Source organism: Petaurus breviceps, unplaced genomic scaffold, assembly GCF_028583685.1.
Source record: "Petaurus breviceps papuanus isolate PSGF00001 unplaced genomic scaffold, PetGlider_PUasm1.0 90775, whole genome shotgun sequence".
In the NCBI taxonomy this organism is placed as follows: Eukaryota; Metazoa; Chordata; class Mammalia; order Diprotodontia; family Petauridae; genus Petaurus; species Petaurus breviceps.
Genome location: NW_027187342.1, coordinates 87,187 through 111,578, shown reverse-complemented (window position 1 = coordinate 111,578; position 24,392 = coordinate 87,187). Strand labels below are relative to the sequence as shown.

At 41.0% G+C, this 24,392-nt stretch overlaps 1 protein-coding gene and 1 long non-coding RNA gene across 9 annotated transcripts in view; one reads left to right on the top strand and one right to left on the bottom strand.

Moving 5' to 3' along the window:
• ADD2 (adducin 2) overlaps window positions 1-24,392 on the bottom strand; it is an 88,560-nt gene that overhangs the window by 17,581 nt on the left and 46,587 nt on the right. For all 3 annotated transcript variants that reach the window (XM_069068840.1, XM_069068842.1, XM_069068841.1), the window contains exons 10-14: window positions 22,561-22,818; window positions 20,537-20,656; window positions 19,484-19,573; window positions 16,940-17,105; window positions 6,297-6,422 (exon numbers count right to left, since the gene is read on the bottom strand). In XM_069068840.1, the coding sequence (XP_068924941.1) occupies window positions 6,297-6,422; window positions 16,940-17,105; window positions 19,484-19,573; window positions 20,537-20,656; window positions 22,561-22,818 (760 nt within the window). The remainder of the gene's footprint in view (window positions 1-6,296; window positions 6,423-16,939; window positions 17,106-19,483; window positions 19,574-20,536; window positions 20,657-22,560; window positions 22,819-24,392) is intronic.
• Window positions 1-24,392, top strand: part of LOC138146789 (uncharacterized) — a 60,490-nt gene that overhangs the window by 23,438 nt on the left and 12,660 nt on the right. For 2 of the 6 annotated variants that reach the window (XR_011164589.1, XR_011164585.1), the window contains exons 2-4: window positions 1,864-2,046; window positions 2,618-2,722; window positions 23,395-23,504. This is a non-coding gene — a long non-coding RNA (uncharacterized lncRNA). Of the gene's footprint in view, window positions 1-1,863; window positions 2,047-2,617; window positions 2,723-19,422; window positions 20,051-23,394; window positions 23,505-24,392 lie in introns of those variants that run through there. The other 4 variants (XR_011164587.1, XR_011164588.1, XR_011164590.1 and 1 more) reach the window with 4 other exon arrangements.

The following is a 24,392-nucleotide window of genomic DNA, read 5'->3' as shown; positions in this document are numbered from 1 at the left end:
CTTTCTACTTGTCTAAATTCTCCCTTTTCTTCAAGGCCTAGATCAAGACCTTTCTCTTTCTTGAGGCCTTATCTGATCTTCCTATTCTGCAGTGATCATTCCTTTAAAATAGTGACATTTGGCATGGTATTTGGAGTCAGAAGATATGCAGTTGAATACTGGCTTATCTATTGACTATTTGTGTGACTTTCTCTTTTATCTGTAAAAGGAAGGAGTTGGACTAAATTATATCTAAAGTACATTTTAGTTCTATCTTCTGTGTTCTATAGATTTTACTGTCTGTAATCCATTTGGCACTAAGTATATACTACTTTTAATTTAACATACACGTATACATATACATCCATGTACACATGTATATACAATATAATACATGTATTGCACTATGTAACATATAACACATGTATGCCTATAGAGAAGGAAAGAGAGAGGAACAGGGAGAAGAGGGAGGGAGGGAGAGGGAAAGGGAAAGAGGGAGTTAGGGAGGGGGAGAGAGACAGAGACAGAGAGACAGAGAGACAGAGAGACAGAGAGACAGAGAGAGACAGAGAGAGAGAGACAGAGAGAGAGAGAGAGACAGAGACAGAGAGAGAGAGAGAGAGAGAGAGAGAGAGAGAGAGAGAGAGAGAGAGAGAGAGAGAGAGAGAGAGAGAGAGAGAGAGAGAGAGAGAGAGAGAGAGAGAGAGAGAGAGAGAGAGAGAGAGAGAGAGAGAGAGAGAGAGAGAGAGAGAGAGAGAGAGAGAGAGAGAGAGAAAACATTCTGGAGTCAGGGATTTAATTTTAGACTTTCCTGTATCTCCATCGACCAGTATGGTACCATAAAATTCATAGGAGCTCAAGAAAATATTTGCTTGATGAGAACTTGTGATTACAATGAGAATGAAGAATAGGGAGAGCTTTTTCTAAGAGTCTGCCAGTTCTCCACAGTGGAGGCTGGAAGGGCAATAGAGAAGGGCTGTACAAAGGACTTCCTTTTTTCTAACTGGTAATGAGTAGCTTCTATATTAGTAAAGTAATTAGTAAGTAAAGAATAGAGGGAGTTGGAGAACTCAGAAATAAAATAGACTTTCTTCCCCATCCTGGCCCTGTGTATGCAGAGTCCATATATCAGATACCATTGCCTTCTTAACAGTTCGTCACAGGACCTTGGGACAGGACTCTCTCTATTAGTCTAAGAACCAGTTTCTCTTGGCCCTGAGTTTATCAGTGTACCTGGTTTAGCTTTAAGTTTCAAAATTTCAAATGCAGGTAGACTGGTGTCCACCATTTTCCTTCTTCTGTCTGGGCATTATGCTGCTAGAAGAAGCTATAGAAAAATGCACAGAAGTCTCGATAAACCACAGTGTAATGGCTCTATTGGCCCAGACCAAGGGAGCCTGTGCAGTAGTGTGGTGTAAACAGGAGAGACTGTAGGATGCCCAGGGTACAGGGTAGGAAGGGAGAAGATGAGGCTAAGTGGAACCTCTCCCACTGCTTTGTACTCTGTTTTCTTAGGAAGTGAGATATAGCTATAGCCCATGTGCCTTTGGGATGAGAGATGCCTGCATGTCTGTGTCTTCGGAAGCACGGAGGCCCCTTCTTTTGTTCACTCTGGGCACAACATCTTGCAGTCCCAGTAAACCAAAGTAAGAGAGTTTAGCTCCAAAACACACGGCAAGTCCTGATGGTCAGAGGGGGCAGCAACGGGGTAAGGGACAGTATCTTTAGGGCTCGATGCAGTCAAGGTGCATTGCCAGGTGAGACTCAACTGTTGTTAGAACAAACACTGTTTAGGGACTAGAGAACTTTTTACTGAATCTATTTGGAGTTTGAACTTTGGGCTCAATAGATCTTTCCTTTCTACATTTATTTTCTTTTGTACAGCATGTATTTTCTCTGATTGTACAATGAGCCAGCCGAGCCAATGAAGAATGATCTTCTCCTTGGTTCCCGAAGTTGGGGGAAAACAGCAGGAGGGCAGGAGGTGTTCATCTGCCTGGCAAGGGACATGATGGAAATGCTCAGGTTTGCTGGAGGAGAGGAATGTACAGACAGAGAAAACTCAAGGTGAGAGAATCTTTGTAGGAGATGATAGGGAAGCAAGGGGGATAGTCATAGGACATGAGGAAGATGAACAAAGAACAAGAGCTTATGCCAGGACATAGCCTAGAGCATTTAGGAATCCCTGAGAACATTGTTGGTGTTCTTTCTTTTAAATTTATTTTTCCTTTTTGGAGGGGGGAAGGCTGGGCAATTGAGGTTAAGTGACTTGCCCAAGGTCACACAGCTAGTTTTTGTGTTAAGTGTCTGAGGCCAGATTTGAACTCAGGTCCTCCTAACTCCAGGGCTGGTGCTCTATTCACTGTGCCACCTAGTCACCCCTATTGTTGGTGTTCTAACTTGGTGAGGAGGCCAGAAGGGCAGATCCAAGTATGAACAAAATTCTGACCTGGCAACCACCCTTAGCTGTATTAAGCCTAAAAGACATCACCATCTCCCCTGTTGCTGCCCCCTCTGACCACCAGGACTTGTTATATGCCCTGTAGCTGAACCTTTTTATTGTATGTTTGTTGTCTCTCCTTAGTGGCATGTGTCTTGGCAGCAGGGGCCATCTCACTTTTTTTTTTTGTATCCCCAGGACTTATCACAATGCTTGGCATAATAGAAAGAGATGGGGACAGAACGTGTCACTTCATTTGTTAAACAGAACTCCCAGGAGAGGCAACACCCTCTACCAATGTAGGTGGGCACATTATATGCAATTTATTGTCATAGAGGGACCTAGATCACTGAGAGGTTAAGTGAATTGCCCAGTGTCACACAGCCAGTATCTATCAAAGGTGGGACTTGAACTCAGGTCATCTTAGCTTTGAGGCCACTTCTCTATCCAGCATATCATGCTACCTTTAGTGCTACACACACACACACATATATATAAACTTTTATTTTCTTTTTTCATTTGATCATCAATCCTGCACTCTTGGTAGCTGTACAAGCTATTAAGAGGGTGGCAGAGCATAGTCCTATCTCTGATGACTTCAGACCCTCTGCCCACCAGTCACCATGTATACCAGTTCCATGACAATGAATAGCTTTGCCACAGATGGGTACGGAATCCTGCACTTTCCATTTCTGTCTTGGTCCTTTGCCATGTTTTGGTGAAGATGATATAGGCACAATGCTATCAAAGGCCCTGTCGCATAGGTTTCCTCCTGAGGAGGTTGGGAACACAGAAGGCTTGGGAAACCAGCTCCAGGCCAGTTGTTATAGGGATATTGCTTTGAACTCCAGTATACATCTATAAGGAATAATTCCATCCCTTCTTCTTCTACCCCTGCTATGTCCTGATCCAAAGAGCACAAACTAAATTTCTTCTCTGAACATCCTCCCCTCACCATTTGGTTTCCTGAGAGTGATTTACAAATACTTTCTCGAATTTAATTGAGAGCCAGGCCAGGCTAGGCCAGGTCAGGCCAGGTCAGGCCAGGTCAGCGCCAAACCTTATGTAGTAGCTGTAACAGCTCTAAGGATTCCTTGGCTTCGACTCAACATCTTAGGGTAGGTGTTAGGCTTCCTAGAATTGGCCCAGGGTTTCAGGGTATGGGTTATAGGATATCCAGAGGGCAACATTCTCCAAGGTGGTGGGGAGGGCAGTCCTTTTGCTTTCACTGAATTCAGCAGTTGTGGTTCCTGTTAGTCGCCAAAGAAAGTCCTCCCTCCCCGGCACAAGGGTAGGTACAGTTAGTAAACAGCCTCTCTATACTTACTACATAGACAAGTATTCAGAATCAGAGGTAACTCCTTTGATGAAAGCACAGATGGGAAGAGAAAGGAAGAGGTTGTGGAGACAAATTGGACAACACCACAATGAGACACAAGGAGAACAGCAACAATCACTAAACATCGACTTTCTTCTCTCTGGCTCAGAAAGACGCCTTTTTCTGACTGCTTTCTTTTGGTATCCTTAGGTACTCGTACTCAGGCAAGCCGCTGATTTTAGGAGTAAGGAGTCCTGGGCAGAAGTGACTTTTTTGAATTAAAACACAGCCAGTTCATTAACGGTGGACACTTATAAAATGTTATAAAATGTAGAAAGAGTGCTGGACATGGAGTCAGGGAACCAGGGTTTGAGCTCAGCTCTGCTATATGCTCTCTATGGGCATTTTAGGACGTTACTCTCCCTCTCTGGGCATCAGTTTCCTTATATGTAAAATGGTCATTTCTGAGGTCTTGCCTAGCTTTAAGAGTCCGTGATTCTGTGAGCTTTGTAATTAAGAAGTAGGAACCTTCTAGCACTACTGGAGATGCTTTCCCTAGGGGAATGTGAAGTGCTCACATTTTGAAAGGAGCTCAGTAAAGATGATTAAACCTCATTGGTGATGAGAGCTTGGTATAGAAATGGACACCAGTATACATATTGTTGCATATAATATAAATATAACAAGTAAAATATAGTATTATACAATATTTTTAAAAATTATATTATTTATCAAGGACCTTTATAATGGAAAGAGTACTGGCTCTGGAGTCCAAAGGCCTGGGTTCAAATGCTACCCCTAATGCTTACAACATCTATGATTTTGAAGAAAACTATTTGACTTTCTTAGGCATTAGTTTCCTCATCTGTAAAAATGAGGAGGTTGAACTAGATTTCTTCTGAGGTCCCTATTGTTGTGTAAACTCCCTCCCCAGAAGTTGATCTCAACCCATCTCTCCTATCCATTGTCTTGGATGCTCAAAGAAGTTTATGTAAACTCATCCTTAGGTCCTGAGTGTGACTGTAAGTCTGGCATTTCTCCACAGCACTACACTGTAGAAAATCAATGATATTATATAATAATTTATAAAATCACAGCTAGCATTTACATAGCACTTTAAGGTTTACAAAGTGCTTTACAAATCTGATCTCATTTGGTCCTCACAATGACTCCGGGGAGGGAAGTGCTTATTGTTGTCTCCTTTTTACAAATGAGGAAACTGAGGTAGGCAAAAGTTAAGTGCCTTGTCTAGGGTCCTACAACTAGTAAACATCTGAGGCCAAATTTGAACTTAGGTCTTCCTGATTCCAAGGCCAACACTCTAACCTCCAGCACCACCTAAATGTGTGTATCACCATGTTATGTGATTGGCAATAAAATAATACTATTATACTACTTGTTGTAACAGCAAAGCCACAGCTTAAAGCTGTACTAAGATTTTTGGTACACCCTGTAGACATAAATACACAAACACAATACATATATGTACATATACATCCATATGAATGTGAGCATTGATGTATATGTGTACATACATAATAGGTTTTCCACAGGACTTCTAAATCTGTTATGACATTTAATGCTCATAATGACCTTTTATGGTAAGTGGGGCAGGTATTGTTGTCCCCATTTGACAGATGAAGCAACTGAGGCACAGAGAGGTAAGGTGATTTGTCTAAGGTGATATAGCTAATTAAATACCAGAACTAAAGCCAGAATCCAAGTGCCCTGAATTTCATTTCCACATTGATTTCTTCCATTATTCTTTAGCATGGATGCAAATGACCTTATGTTGACTTATATTTGAACCTGAAATTGAGTTGCTATTGCTGTTCAAACCCTCATTTGCTCATTATTCTGGAAGGAATTAAAATGGAAGAGGAAAATTTAATTTAGATTTTGGGAAGAAGCTCACTATTGATAAGACATTTAAACTGCTTTTCTATGTAGTTTGTAGACCATTCCCTAGAGATCAGGTTAAGAACAATATCACATTTAAGTTGTACTGAAAGGCTTACAAATTGCTTTCTTCACAAAATCCTGTTGAGATAGGCAGTAGAAGTGTTATCACCTCCATATTTACATAAAGGAAAATGAGATTCAGAGAGAGGTTAAAAGATCTGCCTGTAGGCACACAACTAGGACATACTGAAGGCTTGGGTCTTCTGATGCCCAAACCATCTCTTTCTACTACATCATGCTCTTTATTTGAAGTGTTTCAGTCCTGTGTGGACAGCCAGAGCTCAGACATTCTTGTAAAAATCCATTCCAAACTGCAGTGATACGTTATAGAATAAGAAACCTTCCTTGAGTATGATATCTTTTTCTTTTTTACAAAATGCATTCTTAGTCTATCATGACAGTCTGAAAATAATACAAATACACACTTGGCAAACTTCATTTCAATTCACTGGGGAAAGATAAGGAGAGGCAGAATATCACTTTTACAATGTTCCTTATTCATTCATATATACATTTGTACTACCTTCCATGCAGAGACTTTCTTTGGTCAGTTAAATGCTCTTCCCTCTTGGCCCACCCCCTTTAAGCTTAACTCACCCTCTGAAGACTTGGATGGAGAAAGGGCAGGACTCTTTGTTTCTGTTTTGGATGGACTCTTCACTGGAGAAGCAGGAGCAGACTTCAAAGGAGAGCTAGGCTCTTCTGCTGTTGTTTCTTTCTCGCCTGTGAACAGAGAGAACCACCTGTGAACAATGGTCAGAGGCTGGCAGAAATCAAGCATCTAGAGAGGGTACAGAAAGTGGAGGCAAGTGGCTCATTTCTACCCAGCCACCTCTGTTTTACCAGGCCCAACCAGCAGTTAGTGTTTTCTGTTAGCTCTAGAGAGGTAATTAGAAAGATCCTTAGTTGGATTCTGTCTCCTGCACCATTTATAATCTAGCCAATTGAGTTCCATTGATAAAATCTGTTGTTGTTGCTGTTCATTCAGTCAGTAAACATTTGTCCAGTATCCACTGTATTCAAGACACAGCTGCTGAATGGGAGAATAATAGAATGGTAGAAGCAATATGGTATAATGGAATGAGCACTGGATCTGGATTCAGAGGCTCTGAGTTCAAAACTGAATTTTGCTTCTTAGAGCCAGAGGACTGAGAGCTAGAAGACCTTAGAGATTATCTACTCCAGTGCTCAGTAAACTAGGTACCTCTCTCTACTTGTTTTTGCACACATAGCACATGAACTAAAAATGTTTTTTTTTTACATTTTTAAATAAAATTTTATTTTAAAACGTAAAAAGCATTCTTAGCTTGGAGGTAATTTGCTGATCCCTTATCTACTCCAACTCATTTTATAGAGGAAGAAACAGAGGCCCAGAGAGGTAAAGTGGTTTTCCCCAAAACACACCACTAATAGTATCACAGCCAATCTGACACCAACTCCAGTGTTTTTTCTAATACACCATGCTACGTACTATGTATGTGACTTTGGGAAATTCATTTTCCTTTTCTGGGCCTTATGTTCCTCCTCTGGCAAACGACTCGTTTGACAAGATGACCTCCAAAGCTCTTTGTGAGTTCCAAATCCTGTAATCTAACTCAGTCTTCTGTCTCTGAAGTGACCTACTTTATTACCCTTTATGACATTAATGTTAAAAGGTTATAGAATGATAGAATTTCAGTGTTGGAAGGGGCTTCAGCAGGACTTTTTTTCCAATCCATATCACTAAAAGAATACCTCCTATAATGTAACTGACAAGTGACCCTCTGACTTTACTTGAAGATCTCCAATGAGGTGAAACCCACTTCCTTTCTCCTATAGCAGTCTCTTTCACTACTGGATAGTTCTAATTATTAGATTTTCCTTGGGTCAAGCCTAAATTTATCTTTCTACTTTTAGTACCTATTGTACCTTGTATGGCCAAATAGAGCAAGTCTAATCTGTTTACTCCCCGACAAACTGAAACGTTATTAACTTGCTGTAATAAACAGGGTGGATCCAGCACTCAGATATAACCTAAGAACCCACACCCATTGGAATGGGACTCTTTCTCATTGTTGATCAATGCCCCATCTGTGGATGAGAGAGGGAGGTGGAATTGCTAAGAGCAGAAGTGAGGAGAACTGGTCATTTTCTTTGCTTCTGCAATCTCTTGAGTCAATTTAGGCTCATGGCTTCCAGTTTCAAGAGAAAAGATGAAGCGAACCCCACTTCAGGTGCTGAAGAAAAAGACTGGGAGAGAGCTGACTTAGAGGAGCTGGTGGTCTTCATACTGTCACTGCCCCCAGCTTGCTATTCTAGAAATTTGTGTAGGGAAATTTCCCCTTGGGTGAGTTTGGAGACTCTCTCTTGATTAAGCTGAGTCACCTCACTCCAAAGGGGAGAGCTCCTTCGTTTTGTATTGCCTGGCATATATTCTCCTATGTATACTTTCTCTGATTTCTGTTTTGCTATCAACTTGGATAAATGGATTTCTTTACTATGTGCTAGGTATGTTCATTGTGGAATTGGTTTTTGATGGGAAGGGAGTCTAACTTTGGATATAAAACTTAAGGCTTCCTTTCCCCATTAACGTAGAGTGATCAGAAGTTTCACTTGAACCTCAAAACTATATCCCTTAGATTAATACTATTTAAGGGAGTAAGTAGATATAATGAGAGCCTCCTCTCTCTGAGCAGAACAGAATGGTCTCTGGCCCCAACCATGCAGGGTTTCCTTTCTTGACAAAAATTGAAGTCTCCCTTGGAGAAGGGTGAGGGGATAAAAGGCTAGAAAAGTCTATTTTGCCTCCCTTTGAGCAGTACACCACAATCCTTCCCTCCTTCCATGCCAAATGTGAGAGACAGCTGTTGTTACACATAAATTTGTAAAAAAAAAAAAAAACCAAAACAACAACAAACCCAATAACAACAACAAATGAAATTTCCTGTTTATACTTCCCATCTTTACCACCTTTCCATATATTTTCTGTCCTCTCTGCCAAGTACCCAGAACCTGATGAGGGTCAAGTCAGCAAGTCTTTTACTAAGTATCTCTGCCATGCCTAGCACTAAGCAAGGAGAAGCAGAACATGAGAACATGTTTCCCATTTAGGGAGGATCATGATAGAAGACAGGCCCATAGAACAGCTAGACAACAACATAAGACATCCTAGAGCCAAGGATTCTAACAGGTTCACTTGATATTCTTCATACACTGTATTCTCTCACTCACCTCTGTGCCCCTCATGACTAGAGTGCCTGACTCTTTCACCTGCACCTCCCTACAGAAAGATTTTTTATTCTCTGCAAGAATTAGTGTTCTCTCACAACTAAGCCCCAAGTACCAAGAAGATACTTAATAAAATACTTGAAAAATTGAATAGACTACAAATAGAGAAGACAGTGTAATGTGTCTTAGAGTACTTGTAGAAGACTTCATGAAGGAAGGTAGACTTAGAAAATCTAGAATCACAGAAATGGTAAGGAGTTTCACAGATAATCTTGTTCAGCCTTTAGCTAAGAAGGAATTCTGTCCACAATATTTCCCAAAATGAGAAGCTTGAATTAGATGACCTCTAAGGTCATTTAATTATATGTGTGAATGTATGTATATATATATGCATATACATATGTGTATATATATGGGGGGAGGGTCAGCTAGCTATAAATTATATGGAAAGTAGTCACTTGGTTTCCACTTGGAGACCTCTAGTGAAAGGGAATTCACTACCACCTCATGAGATAACTGATTCCTCTTTTAGACAACTTTAATGGTTTAAGCCTTTCCTTATATTTGTCTCCCTGGTTTTTCTGCCCATTCCTTTTAGTTCTACCCTCTGGGGGCAAGCAGAATAAGCTTATCCCTTTTATGGATGACAGCCCTTCAGATGTGAGATTTGAACTGGGATTTGAGATGTTACAGGAGGACGTGTGGGAGGAACAGCATATTCAAGGTCACAAAATAAGTGTCTGAGCATGCAAGTTTGGGAGATAGAATGGATAATAGCTTGACAGAAAAGTTTTCTTGAGAAGTACTGGGCCATTAAGTTGGACTGATAAAGACTTTTACAGTATTTATATAGCACTTTAGGGTTTGCAAAGTGCTTTACAAATATTATCTCATTTTATCCTTGCAGTAACCCTGGTAGATAGGTGCTATTATTATCTACATTTTATGGATGAGGAAATTGGGGCAGGCAGAGGTTAAGCAACTTGTCCAGCTGAGGCCATATTTGAACTGAGGTCTTCCTGACTCCAGGTCCAACATTCTATTTTCTGTGTCACCTAGCTGTCAGGCTAAGGAGTTTGGCCTTAAAATGAGTGGCAACAATGAACCATTTTAGGTTTTATGAAAGATATGTTTTAGGAAAATTTATCTGTAATGATTGAGATGGGAAGGGGGGGAAATGGAGGCAGTGAGACTGGTTAGGAAGCTAGAATCAGAATAATGAAATCTCACTGTTGGAAAGGACCCTCAGAGGTTATTTATTTGGTTCAACCTCAGTCAGAAATATGAATTCTTACTACAGCTTCTCTATCAAGTGGTCATTACCTTTCTGTTTGAACAGTTCTTTCAATGGTGATTTGCTACCTAATAAGTCAGAATAATCCCCCTTTGGATTGAATTAATGATTGGGACTAATTATGAAGAAGTTCTTACCCTTAATAAGCTGAATATTACCTCCCTGTAACTCCCACTCATTGATTCTACTTTTGCTCTCTGGAGCCAAGCAAGTAAGTCTTCACCATGATGAACCTTTAAGTATGTGTATATGTCCTCTACGTATTATTTTCTATAGGTTAAACATCTCCATTTTTTTTTCTTTTTGGACCGGGGAAAGGCAGGGCAATTAGAGTTAAGTGACTTGTCCAAGGTCACATAGCTAGTAAATGTTAAGTGTCTGAGGCCAGATTTGAATTCAGGTCCTCCTGACTACAGGGTGGGTGCTCTATTCACTGCACCACCTAGCCACCCTGACATCTCTATTTTTTAAACTGCTATTCACATGGTGTGGTTTTACATTCCCTTACTATCTTAGTCATTCTCCTCTGGTTATTTTCCAGCTTTTCAATCTTCCTTCTAAAATGGTGCTCAGAAATAAACCCAACACCAGAGTTGGGATCTGACTAGATCAGAAAACAATACAATTGCCACTTTTCATTATGGATGCTATTTCTCTTAGTGTAACCTAAGACCACATTATTATTTTGTCTGCCATGTCACACTGTTAACTCACTGAGACTGAAATATACTGAAATCCCTGGGTTCCTTCCCCCCATGGGAACTATGGTCTAGTTTCTGCATTTTAGAATTCAGTTTTTGAACCTAAATATAGGATTTTGCATTTTGTACTATCAAATTATATCATCTTATATTTGGCTCACTGTTCAGATCTTTTTGAAGCTCAATTCTATCATCTAAAATATTAGCTGTCTCTTTCACTTACCATCTTTTTGTCATCTTCAAATTTTCTAATAGCGAGGAAAAATGAAATAGAATCCAGGAGGAAGGTTTCACCTTCACAGAGTATAATTCAATATAAGAGGGTATCTTGGACCTCATTCAAAGCACTTTCATTATTGAAATATATCTGGTTATAAAAACTAGTTCCTTTAGGCTTTAAGGCAAAGGAAGGAAAAGAACTCACAGAATATTTAAGCTGTGAGGAATTTTAGAAACCTATACATAAACTGAAGAGGATTGTAGAGATCATTTAATCCAAAATCCTCATGTTATAGATGAAAAGAGTCACTGAAGGGGTAAGTACTCACACAGCTAGTACATAGCAAAGCCAAGACTAGGACTCACATATCTTGGCCTCTCACTCATGTTGGCTTTTCTCTCTCCACCACACCATACTGCCTTTCCCTTGTTCCAAAGATTTGTGGAATGCAGTAAAGAAGGTCATGTTCACTTTTTACTGACCTTGTGTGCTTTTCTTCAGTCAAATCTCTCCTCTGATCTCAGAACAGAACAGAGTGATGAAAGAGGCAGAAAGAGAGGACACAGCATCCTCTTGGCAGCTTAGCAGATGCTGGCAACATTTGTATAACTGAGCAGAAGGTAATGTGAACAGCACAGAAATAAAGAGCCATCTTTTGATGGGTGAAGTAGTTATGCAAAAGAGGAAACCCTCTTCTCTGAGCTGGGAGGGAAAGATAAGAGGATACATGAAGAGACAGAAAATGGACTGAAAATACAAGTAGATGAGTAAAATAATGCTAGATAGCCTAGATCAGAGGTGAAGTCATCCATAAGAAGTAAGGGTGGATGTGAGGGAAAATCAGGAAAATTGATTGTGTGTTTTAGGGTTTGGAATAGAGAAGGGAGCTGGATCATAGGGAATGGTCATGATGGGAAAAGGGAAAGTCTGGATTTGGCCCTTATGAGGGTTACAAGGGAAGGCATAGAGCCCAGTGAACTGTGAGATCAAATATGGGAACAGCAGTTATTACAGAGAGGAAATAATCCCTCCAAGTCAAAAAGCAATGCCTCCCATACCCAGAAGAAAGTGGACCTCCCTAGATCTCAGTGCCCCTCTATGGAATAAAACCTTATTTACCCTATGCTAGTTACCACTCTGACATAAAGAGTTGGAGTCACCACACCATGGGAGGGGCTGTTGTAGGTCATGTTAAATCTGTTTTGACTTCTGTGCTTGTATAAACTGTGAAGAAGGTGATAGAAACACCACAACAACAAATGCCACCTTTTAGGTCTTGTTACCCTTAGGAATCAGGACTATTCTTAATCCTGTCTGCCCTGGGATCTATTAATGCTAAAGGAAAACTCTGCTTTACTCATTCTTTTGAATATAAACATTTGTCCAACAACACAAGGAGGGTTAGTGACCGATAAAGTTTTGTTCATCACTATTTACATTCCGCTTCTGGAAGTCAAGACCAGATGGAGCATGGAATGTCCTATGCAGTCAGAATGCTACCCTTGAACAGGCTGGATGCCATCCCCAGCCCCACAGGCAGTTTTCAGGAGGCAGCAGGCCAGATCCCTCCCCACCCAGAGACCTCCATTCTGCCCTCTCCTATAAAGACTGCAAAAAGCACAGCTTGCTGAACCTCAATAACAATAATCACACAATAATAATAATTCTTACATATTGTAGTGTTTTTACAGTTTACAGATCTTTGATCACCTTTCTAATTCTGGCCTTCACAAATACCATTTTACAAAGAATTCTTTCTATGGTCTGCTGCTTTCAGAAAGTCCCTCACCCTATTTCCTGGGGGTTCTCAATGATACTCCCATACACTACACCCATCTCTGTGGCTTGGTTCACACCGTTGCCAGGGAATTCTAGGATTTAGAGTTAAAAGAGACCTTAGGTATCATCTAGTTCAGCCCCTAATTTTACTTACAAGGAAACTGAGACTCGACCAAATGATTTACCTAAGGCCACACAGGTGGTAAGCACTTCTTATTTCTACTGCTCATTTTAGCATTTTATATATATACACACATATATATATATATACACACACATATATATATAGTCTTATATCATTATTCACTTCATATGTGCATGTTTTATCTATGTTATGAAATTATAAGCTTCTTGAGGATAGGAGCTGTGTCTTATTTGCATTTAAAATCCTTACCTTCTAGCCTAGCACTGCATAAATGATGCAATATTTCAAGGGTTTGTGATTCTATCTGGGGAGGACAGTCCTGCTACCAAAGCAATCACAGCATTTCCTCTTCCCCTTATCCTCTCAACACACACACACACACGTACATGCACATGCACACACACACTCTGGTTGTGGGCCTTTTCATAAGCTAAGCAGGGCTTTGGATGATAGATCTTTGAGCTATTGTCAGAGACACAGTGGTACGCTTCATTGGTACAACCTTCAAGAGCCCAGAGTTCTCTGCTTCTACAATGAAGAGAAGGACTTTGGTGAAGGGTGGCATAGGGAGTTTGTGCTTGATAAAATACCTCTGGACTAGGGGGCGGCCAGGTAGCACGGCGAGTAAGAGCACCGGCTCCAGTGTTGAGAAGACCTGGAGATCGAATCCCGGGCTCAGACACTTAGCATCCACCCAGAAACACCTGGCCGTGTAACCTTGAGCAAGTTACTTAACCCCAATTGCTTAGGGGCGGCCAGGTGGCTCAGCCAGTAAGAGCACCAGCTCCAGTGTCGGGATGACCTGGATCAAATTCAGGCTCAGATACTCAGCACCACACCCAGAAATAATAACTGGCCGTGTAACCTTGAGCAAGTTACTTAACCCCAATTGCTTTAAAAAAAAAATACCTCTGGACTGGATGGATGTGCCTAGGCAAGGCATGATCCTGATTTGAGAACTTGCCATATACTGGGGCAGTCATGGGGCTTCCTAAAGACTACTGGGCCTCTTCATTTGCCTTGCAGCTGAATCTTCCTCAATGTGTTCTTTCCTCTAATTAGAACATGAGCTTATTGAGAACAGTGACTATCTCATTTTTCTATTTGTAATCCTAGCAATTAACATAGTTATAGTACACAGTAAGTGCTTAATAAATCCTTTTTCACTTCATTTTGTGATTTTTTTTTTAAGGTTTGGGATTCTATATCTAGGGCAACTGGGTGGCTCAGTGGATACAAGGCCCTGGCCTGGAATCAACCTAAACCCTATTTGTCTCAGTTTCTTCACCTGTAAAATGGGCAGGAAAAGGAAATGGCAAACCACTCTAGCACCTTTGCCAAGAAAACCCCAGATGGGGTCAAGAAGAGTTGGACGTGACTGAAACAACCAAACAACAAATTCCAAATTTATACTAAATCAGAATTTTCCAAACCATTTTGGCCAGCTGACATTGAGGAGGGCTTGAAATATATTGATAGAAACCTAAATAGTGACACATTTGGGTTAAGGGTATGGAATGTTATGGAGATAAAAATGGAGCAAGCCTCTTTACACATCTAAGGGAGAAAGCATGATGTAGCAGAGTATGGTGAACTGGCTTTGGTAGCTCCAAAGCTGGAGACCTGGCTGCCTCTCATGCCTGCTGTGTGTCCCTAGGGCTTAACCTCTTAGACTGCTCTAGGCCAGGGGTCAAATACTCAGTTAGCTGCCTCCTACAGCTCACAGCATTCCCAAGCACAGCCCAAACCAGGCTGAAAGGCAGTTCCTATATGATCTCAGTATGTTGGTGTACTAATGAAAAGAGATATACATAAAGATGTGTAGTTTTCTAAGTCAACACATGGCCCACAGGGATCCTTACATGTGGTTTAGTGGTTTTTCTTTCTATATGAGTTTGATACGACTTCTCTGGGCTACTTTCTAAGACTGTAAGCTGTAGAGAAAGTGTCAACCTGCTTTGGGAGAGGTGTTCATCCTGGAAGTTCCTATTGCCAGTGAAATCGCAGTTTTAGTTCCTAGCTGAAATTTGCCCTAAATGAGATTTATTTCTTTAAACAACATTTCACATTTAACATTTTAGAAGGGGAAATACTGGTGACATCAGACTTTTCTTTTGGAGCCCCCATTCCATTGGAATCCCCGTATTGTATGGGACTTTAGGGCTCAGTGGAACACACTCGGGCAAATACTATTCTGAATGGTTGAACCATTCTAAGTAAGTGATTCCTGGACATGATAAATTGGATCTCTTGTGGCATTTGGGTATCACGTGCACTGAGTTTTCCATCACCATCTGTTTCTGTATACTTCTATCAAAGGCCTCCCCCCCTTTGTGAGATGGAAAGATGAATTACCTTTCTGGCAGCAGAACATAAAAGAGGATGGTACTGGGACAAGTGATGAGTGCTAGAAGGGTTAGGAAGGAGTAACAGACAATCAAAGCCTGAGAGGCTCAGCTGGGAAAAAGCAGGATATTTTTCTTAGGGTCATTTGGATTAATTTGGGTTTCAAGTGCTGACCAATGAGATGCCAACAGCAGTGGTTTAATGAATACAATGTGAAGGACCAAGAGGGAGGAGACCTGCCTGCTTTTCTTCCTTCCTCTGCTATTCTTAGATTCTTGACTTTAAATACCTGAAAATCTCTTTGCACCCCCTATTTAGTCCTCTGTAAAACAAGGGGATTGAATGATAAGACCTTGAAGGTCCTTCCTATCTCTGACATTCTGGGTTTTATAGTCTCTTCCAATGGAATAGAAACTCCTTGGGCGTCGGGGTTGTTTCATTTTTGTCACTGTGTCCCCAGAACCTAGCACAGTGGTTAAATGATGATTAAATTGTTCATTGACTGACTTTACTCTGACATTCTAGGTTAAATATGTTAAGATTTCTTCTAGTCCTCACCCTCTATGGCCTATAATCCAGAATTTTATCAATTTTGACATTCTACATTCTAGAATTCTTTCCAGCTCTAATACTCTGTGTTCTCCAGGTTCCTGTCCAGTTCCAACATTAATATGGTCTATATCTAATGTCTCTTTCAGCTATAACATCCTAAATTCTATATTTTAAGGTCTCTTATAGCTTAGATATTTGATGTTGTAAAATTTCTTACTCCTCTAACATTCGCTGTCCTAAGATCACATTCAGCTCTGACTTTCTTTATTTTTATAGACAGCATGCCCTACATGTATTCATAAGTGCTTATGAACTAGATACAGTCCCTCTTCTCCTCTTTCTCCTCCTCCTCTTCTTCCCTTCCCCTGGTGTCTGCCAGGAATCAAAGAAACAAACAAGATAGTGCCCCTCATCCATCTCAACAAGAAACAGGGAGCAGGTGTGTTGGGGTAGGTTAACCTAATTAAGGAAGAATATCCTGATAATGAAACATTGCTGGTTTCATGGATGAATTACAAAGGCTGTAGCATCTAGGCTTAAATAATAGGATAGAATCTCTGTTTCCTGGAATAATTTGAATGTTTTCCCATGTGAGGATGTGGGTAGGAATAGGACTAACACTATAAATAATACTTTCCTTAGTCTGTTCACATCCATTTGGAAAGTCACTCTTCTATTTGGCTCTCAGTTTTTTCATCTGTAAAATTATATTAGACTAGATAAAGTCTAAGGTCACTTCAAGCTCTAAATCCTATGATCCCATTTTAACCTCATAAAAGGATAAAGGGAGATATGGTAGGGTTTAGCGTCCTCATTTGATACATGAGCAAGCTAAAACTAGAGATTAAGTGACTTGCCCAGATGCGTACAACTGGTCTGTAGCAAAATTGGAATCCATTGTTCTCTCTCCCCACCCCCTTCACTGTGATGTTGCTCTAGAATACCTCTGAGGTACCCTTGTCATCCCTATTATAATCATGATGGATCACAATTTACCATCAAGCTCGAGTTTCTTCCTCTCCACCTCTTTCTTATATTCTTCCAGCTCTTGGTCAGTGAGTTGGCTGAAGGGATTGGGGGGTTCTGGTCCCGCAGGCACTGTTTCCTCTGAGTCGTCTTTGGTGTCTGTGTCACCCTTGGAGGCCAGGTGGCTATCTGTAGACTGAAAGTTAACCACAGAATATGTGTCAAATCCAATGAACATGAAGAACCAAATCTACCAATTAAATTTCCAACTAACTTTCTCTGAGGTTTCTGTGGCCCAAATCCTGGTTATCTTGCCAGGGACAGACTGATATGCACCTTCATGGGCAATAGGCAGTTGAAGGTGTTTTTTCCTACCATCCACACTTCACCACCAACAAAGCTTAGACATTGGCTCCTATGTAAAAGCTCTCAGATCTCCAAGATCAAGCAGGATTGTCAAATTGATGTCAAAGAACAAAACCAAAATATGTCACAGACTAAAGGAAACCCATCTCTAATTAACTGTACTTTTGCATTTTTCATTCCTTAGCTAGGATAACACTTTTCAGCCCTTCTCCAAGTAGCTAAAACCTCAGTGGTCAGCCAAAATCTCAGAAGGATCAGTGCCAGGGCATATAAGCTTTGGGAATAACACTAACAATACTACTACTAATACTAATGAATAATAATAATAATTTATTAAGCTTTGCAAAGTGCTTTACACAGATTATCTCATTTGATTTTTACAACAACCCTTGGAGGAAGGTTATTATCATCCTCATTTTGCAGATAAATGACTTGCCCAGGATCACATAGTTAGAAGGTGTCTGAGCTAAGGTTTGAAATGAGTCCTTTCTTGCTCCAAGTTCCGTGCTCTCTCCATTGGGCCCCCAAGGTGACTGCTCTTCCTGACCACACCAAATCCTGAGGCTGGGTTGCAATTATTTAAAACTCATAAACAAAATACACCAAGTCACTGTAGCTTCAGCATTCCAAACCATTTATACCCTGGAAAGGAACATGTTGGGTGAACCTCAGGCAATTTTGTGAATATTAGTTGTTTCTGTTTTACAATACAGGAGAGAAAAATTTCCCGTGTTGACTTCTGTTTACCTGTAGGTAAAACTCCTTCAGTAGCAATGATTTCCTAAAGAATCAAAAATGTTTATCCCTTTTGCTAAATACTATCCTAGTTAAAGCTTTAAAATTATAATGTATTACTTTATGTTCTGTAGGATCGTATCTTTAAAGCCAGAAGGGACCTCGGAGATCATCTTGTCCAACCCCTTCATTTTTATAGATGAGGAAAACAAGGGTTGATGAGGAAAAGTGACTCACTCAATATCACAGAGGTAGAAAGTAGCAGAACCCATATTCAGACCTAGGTCCTCTGACTCCAAATATGGTATTCTTTCTACTGGCCACACAGAAGCCCAATCACAATATATCTGGATACTTTCTCTTTACTCACCATGAGTCTGATTCTCTAGTTTGAAGACTGGGAACCAGACTTAGATACACCTTGTAAGACATGGATTCTCAACCTTAGTTGCATGAATTTATTTGTAACAGCGTTTTTAATAACTATGTTTCAATAGAATTGATTTTTCTCTGTAATGCTCTGTATTTTATTTTATACATTTAGAAACTTATCCTGAGAAGGGGTCCATAGGTTTCACCAGACTGCTGATGGGGTCCATGTCACAAAAAAGGTTAAAAACTTTTCTTCTGATGGAAGATAGCTCTGGGTTTAAAGTGGCAAAGGTGAGGGTATTAACTGTCCCTTCCCTGTCCTATGGGAAATCTCTGATTCCTCTATGCCCCTACTTCTTCCCATGGCATCTGAGCTCAGACCTCCCAGCACAGTGTCTCTGCACAGAAGGTTCAGGGTCTGGATGCTGATAACTACAATTCTCCATGGCTCAGCTTTGACTCAGGCTGAAACTGGACCACAACTGTGGTTTAAGAAGAGAATAAGGGAGGGGGATAGAAGAAAAATGTTTTCCTTGCATCATGTGTCAGAACCTACAGAATTAAATGGCTTCTCTTGTTCTCAAAAACAAAACAAAACACCCTGAGACAGATTAGGAGGATAAGATTTCGGGATAAGTGGGAGTAGAAGTCACCCACAGTCATATTAGGACTACCTAGGAGAGGCAGGCATGAGAATAGGTAGAGTGATAGAAGGGAATGAGTACTGAATTGGGAATTGGAGCATCTGGGTTTGATTCCCAGCTCTCCTACTTTATACCTGTGTGACCTTGGACAAGTCATTTGACTTCTCTAAGCCTTGTTTCCACATCTGCAACACGTATCCCTCATGCCTATCATAGTGCCTGGCATATGCCAGGCACTTAATAAAAACTTTCTGACGGATTGGCTGATGAGGGGTCAGAGTATATAACTAACCTCTGATGCTGCCTCTGGTTTTAAGAGTCTAAGCTCCTGTGAGTTAGGAGACCTGACACTCTCTCCCTTCACCACGGATTTTTTTTTTGTTCTCTCACTAAAAGCTATAAACAAGAGAATGGAAGAAGAATATTTGCACTTGAGAAAGGAATTTTGGTTGCTGACCGGACTCCGGCTCTTCTCTGCTATGACACTAGCCAACAGCTGTGACTGAGGACCTGCTGACTTCACATCTTGGCGATTTTGCTCCCGGATCTGCAAAGGGAAAGAACAGAGAGGCAGCTGTTAGTCCACCGTGACGGGATAGCAGGCCCTTTAGGTTAAGATGCCACTCCTGATACAGAATGAGTGTTAGGTAGTGGTGTGATCTGTGGTCCGTGAAGGTTGTCTAGGCACTCTCTGAGTCCGTCTCTTGTAGTTTGTAATGTAATGTATTAGAACTACTTTGCCTGGAAATCAAGGCCTTCCACAATCTGACACCACTTTACCTTTCCTGCTTTATTTCCTATTATTCTCCTTTACATGCCCTATATTCCACTGAACCTAGTCTATCATCTTACTTCTTCCTACCTCCAATATGACCTTTATTCTCCTTTTTCCATGCCTTATATATCTTATCCACCTATTAAACCATAAGCTCCATGAGGGTAGGTATTGTGTCCTAATGTTTTTTTTTGCCTAACAAGTACAATTCTCTTTACACAATAAATACTTGTTAAATGAATGGATAAATGAATGTTGTGTTTACTAGGTAATATCTATTTTTGTTTCCAAGGTAAACAAATCATTATTAATTATTTAATATTTATTATTAATATTAATTATGATGAGAAGTATTTTGCAATATTCCTGAACTGAGATTTTTGAGAAGCAAGATGCCAAGTGGGAACAGGTAGGTAGATTCTCTGTTGGGTCTCTGGTCCTAGCAAAGTAGCCTTTTACTCAAACAAATTCAAGACCAGTGCTATTGAGATGTGAGGCACAGAGTAAAAATGAAAGCCATTTATGAAATCATAACATATACCAATGGAACAATAAATTTGATTTATAGAAATTCAATTTGCATTCCTTTTCTCAGACACAGCTTTCAGACATCTTCACTTCATGAAGAATCTGTGGCATCAGGGACTCAGGCTCATCCTGAAAACCACAACTGGCACTCCCTGAGATACTACCAAGTGAAACATGAACAGAGGAGATAACCAAGCATCATTTTACCTTGTTTCGCATTTCCAGCACTTCCTGGGGGTCCGTATAGAGAGGCACAAATTGGTTTGGATTTTCGATTCGGATTGGCATTCCACTGCTAGACTTCTCCACCTCATCTGCCTTCATCCACTGACCAAATACAAAACAGAAAAGGTTAGGCAAAAGAATAAGGAAGCTCAGAAAGAGAGGCTTCCATGAAATCTACAATCTACTTGTCTTTTAGTACTGTTGTCTCTCCCTGGGATTCTTTTTAGATCTATCACCTAAGGTAGGCTTTGGCAACCTCTGGCTTATGTGATGAAAATGATTGCCTGTACACCCATTTTCAGTGTCATAAGCATACATGAGGTACCAAAGGACACTGTCTAGAGTGCTTGGACTTGGAGTCAGGAAGGGCTGGGTTCAGCTTTCCACCTGTGATACCAGCTATGTGATCAAAGGCAGGTTATTTAGCCACAATGAATCTCATCTTTCTCATCTGTAAAATGAGATAATAACATTTATGGAGCTTTCCTCTGCAGGAAATCCTGAAACAGGATTGTTGCGGCCTCAACATTTATAATTGGGAAAGAACCAACTAGTCAGGGAGTCGTCACTCCAGGGCAAAAAGTGACTTAAGCCAAGAAAGGCACGGAGAGTTCAAGGACAAGAATGAAGAATGGAAGGCATGAAGGAAACTTTAATCCTGGGACTAATCTCAAGACCATTCCATTACTTCATTAGTGTTGAACGAATGTAAAGGAGTGATTGGGTCGTATACATTCCAGCTAGCCAGCAAGTCAATATACATTTATTAAATGCCTACTATGTGCCTGGGGTTGAGATAGGTGCTGGGGATACAAAATCAAAAGACAGACACTCCCCTTAAGGAGCTTACAGTTTAATGGGGGAGACAAGATGCAAAACAATTTATCTACAGGATAAATTGCAGATAATCAGCAGAAGGGGGGGGTGGGGTCAGAGGAGGCTTCCTCTAGGAGGCTGGATTTTACTTTTATTTTATTGCTACTTGAAGGAAGATAGGGAAGTGGAGGTAGGGATTAGGAGGTAGAGAATTCCAGGCCTGGAATTTCACTTGGACCAGGGGAAATGCCTGGAATCGAGATATGGATTGTCTTGTACAAAGAATATCAAGGAGTATGTTGGGGATTGGGGATTACACAAGGTATAAGAAGACCGGCCAATGAGCCAAGTACCCAAGGAAGCAGCTGGAAAGCAGGATTCAAGGTCCTAACCAGTGACAGGAGAGTGATCAGAAAAGGGAAAATTGAGGGAGAATCAGCTTTCAAGGTTCCAAGTTCCTTCGACTGATTGGACGCTGACCCTACTCAAAGGCATGAGTGGAAAAGCAATAGAAGGATGCTTGCTAGCTCCTAGTGATCTAAGCACAGGCCTGCAGCTCAGTTAAAGGTTGTCTAGTTCTGAGAGAGGCCATAGGCATATAGGCTATACAAAAGGCTTTTTTTTTGTTTTTTTTTTGCTTTTTGGAGGGGGGAGGGCGGGGCAATTGGGGTTAAGTGACTTGCCCAAGGTCACACGGCTAGTTTTTGTGTTAAGTGTCTGAGGCCAGATTTGAACATACAAAAGTTATTTTAATTTATTTTATTCATTTTACTTCTATGGGTATAAGTAAAGTGCTTTTGTGATCGGCTCCAATATGTCATGCTCACATGTGCATTGAAGTCCACTGAAACAAGTGGAGAGAGCACCAGTGGATGGGTTCTGAGCCAAGAACCTAAAGAGATAAATCCACATAGGTTATGACCTTAAACTAACTAGATAGAGACTACTATTCACAAAAGAGACAAGCTAAGGGTGAGATGTAGCCGGCTCCTTGAATATTAGTGAGCCTGGTATTACCCAAAAGAGCATCATTACAGAGTCTGGGACAATCTGATGATGGTTCCAATGATTTCTAGGGCAAGTGTGGGACTGCTAGCCTCTGGCCTTATCAATGAATAGGGTCAGGTATCTGGTCAACAGTGCCCTTTGTGGTTAAACAAGTAAAAATACCCTCCCTCTTCAACCCTTACTGTTGTTTTGGTCCGAGGAGTGCTCGTGCTTCTCTGGACCTCATCCGCCACATTGACACGAAGGTATGTGTTGGGACTGTTCAGCCAACGCGTCTTCTCCTTCTGCTGTTTCTGAGCATGTTGCCTCAGAGTGGAGATGGGGGCTCCATCCTCTTCAAAAACAAAGGCCGTGACAGTGGCCGGGATCTCAACCTCGCTTTTGTGCTTTGCCTTCTCTTGGATAAAAGGATATCGATAGGTGTAGCCTGTTCGGTAACCCTAAGAAGAAAAAAATTAGGAGTAAATTACCACAGAAAAATTATGGTTTGAGCAAACACGTCACATTGCACCTTCTCCAACAAATATGAGTGCCTAATGTACTGAATGTAACTGTGCTAGTAACAGTCCCCAAAGAGTTCTGGAGTAGAAGGGTAAGACATACATGCATACAACAATAACACACTTTTTATCACATGATAAAAGTATTGGGGGAGGGGGCAGAATGTATATGTTCCCTGAAGGGGAATTTGTCATCATTGTTAAGGGGAATCACAGATGCCTTTGAGGAGAAGACAAGGCCTTGAGAAGGCTTAGAGAGCATTTACATTGTGCTTTAAAAGATGGATTTAACAGATGAAAAGCACAAGGGACACATGAACCAAGGCACAGAGAAAGTGCAAGGTATGTTGAGGGTTTGTCTAGAGCACAGATTATTAACCATTTTTTGTGCCATGAACCCCCTTTGTTGGATCCCTTCTCAGAACACTGTTTTGAAATGTATAAAATACAATATATAGGGTTACAAAGGAAACCAAGAGTTAGTGAAAATAACTGTATTTTTTTTTCCCATCCAAGTTCATGGACCTCAAGGAATCTAAATGCAGAAATCTTCAGAGTCCATGGGCCCCAGGTTAAGAACACCCGGACTAGAGAAGAGTAAAGCATGTGGATGAGAGTAACAGGAGGTAAGACTGACAAGGTAGGAGACCACCAAACTACAGAGGGCCTTGGGCGCCTGAAGAGATTACATTTCATTCCATGGGCATAGACACACATACACACACACACACACACACACACATACACACCACTACTGCGGGTGTGTGATGCTTCCTTACATCCTTCGCCACTGCACCCATCCCTCGAGCAATGCTATCACCCAACTGTATGGGGCCATTTTTACTGGACTAGTAAAAGCAGGGAGAGTAACAAGAGACTGCTGAGGTTTGGGCAAAGCTAATAGTTCCTGACCTAGAGGAGTCACTTCACTGGACCTTGTAATTCCAGACCATGAGAACCCAACAGCCAGTTATTGATGTCACTGTGCCTTTTGAGAACTGATGCTTAGCATTTGAAAATGTCAGAGCTAACAAAAGATCAATATATAAAACAATATCCAGCATCTGGTACAAGATAGGTGATATAAGGACACACTGATTATAGGGACTCTTAAAAGGTAGGATCTAGGCAATAAGACTGTAGAATTCAGATTAGAATCAGGGCTGGGGTACTGTAAGCACAGGGCAGCTAGGTGGCACAGTGGATAGAGTGCGGGGCCTGTAGTCAGTCATTTCAGTAGTGTCCGAATCTGTGTGACCCCATTTGGGATTTTCTTAGCTGTTTCCTTCTTCAACTTATTTTACAGATGAGGAAACTGAGACAAACAGGGTTAAGTGACTTGCCCAGGGTCTGAGGCAGGATTTGAACTCAGGTCTTCCTGATTTTAGGCCCAGCACTTTGTCCAATGTGCCACCTACCTGCCCTGCAGAGTCAGTGTATGGAACTAATGCAGGGATTGAATATCTACTATCTATCTATCTATCTATCTATCTATCTATCTATCTATCTATCTA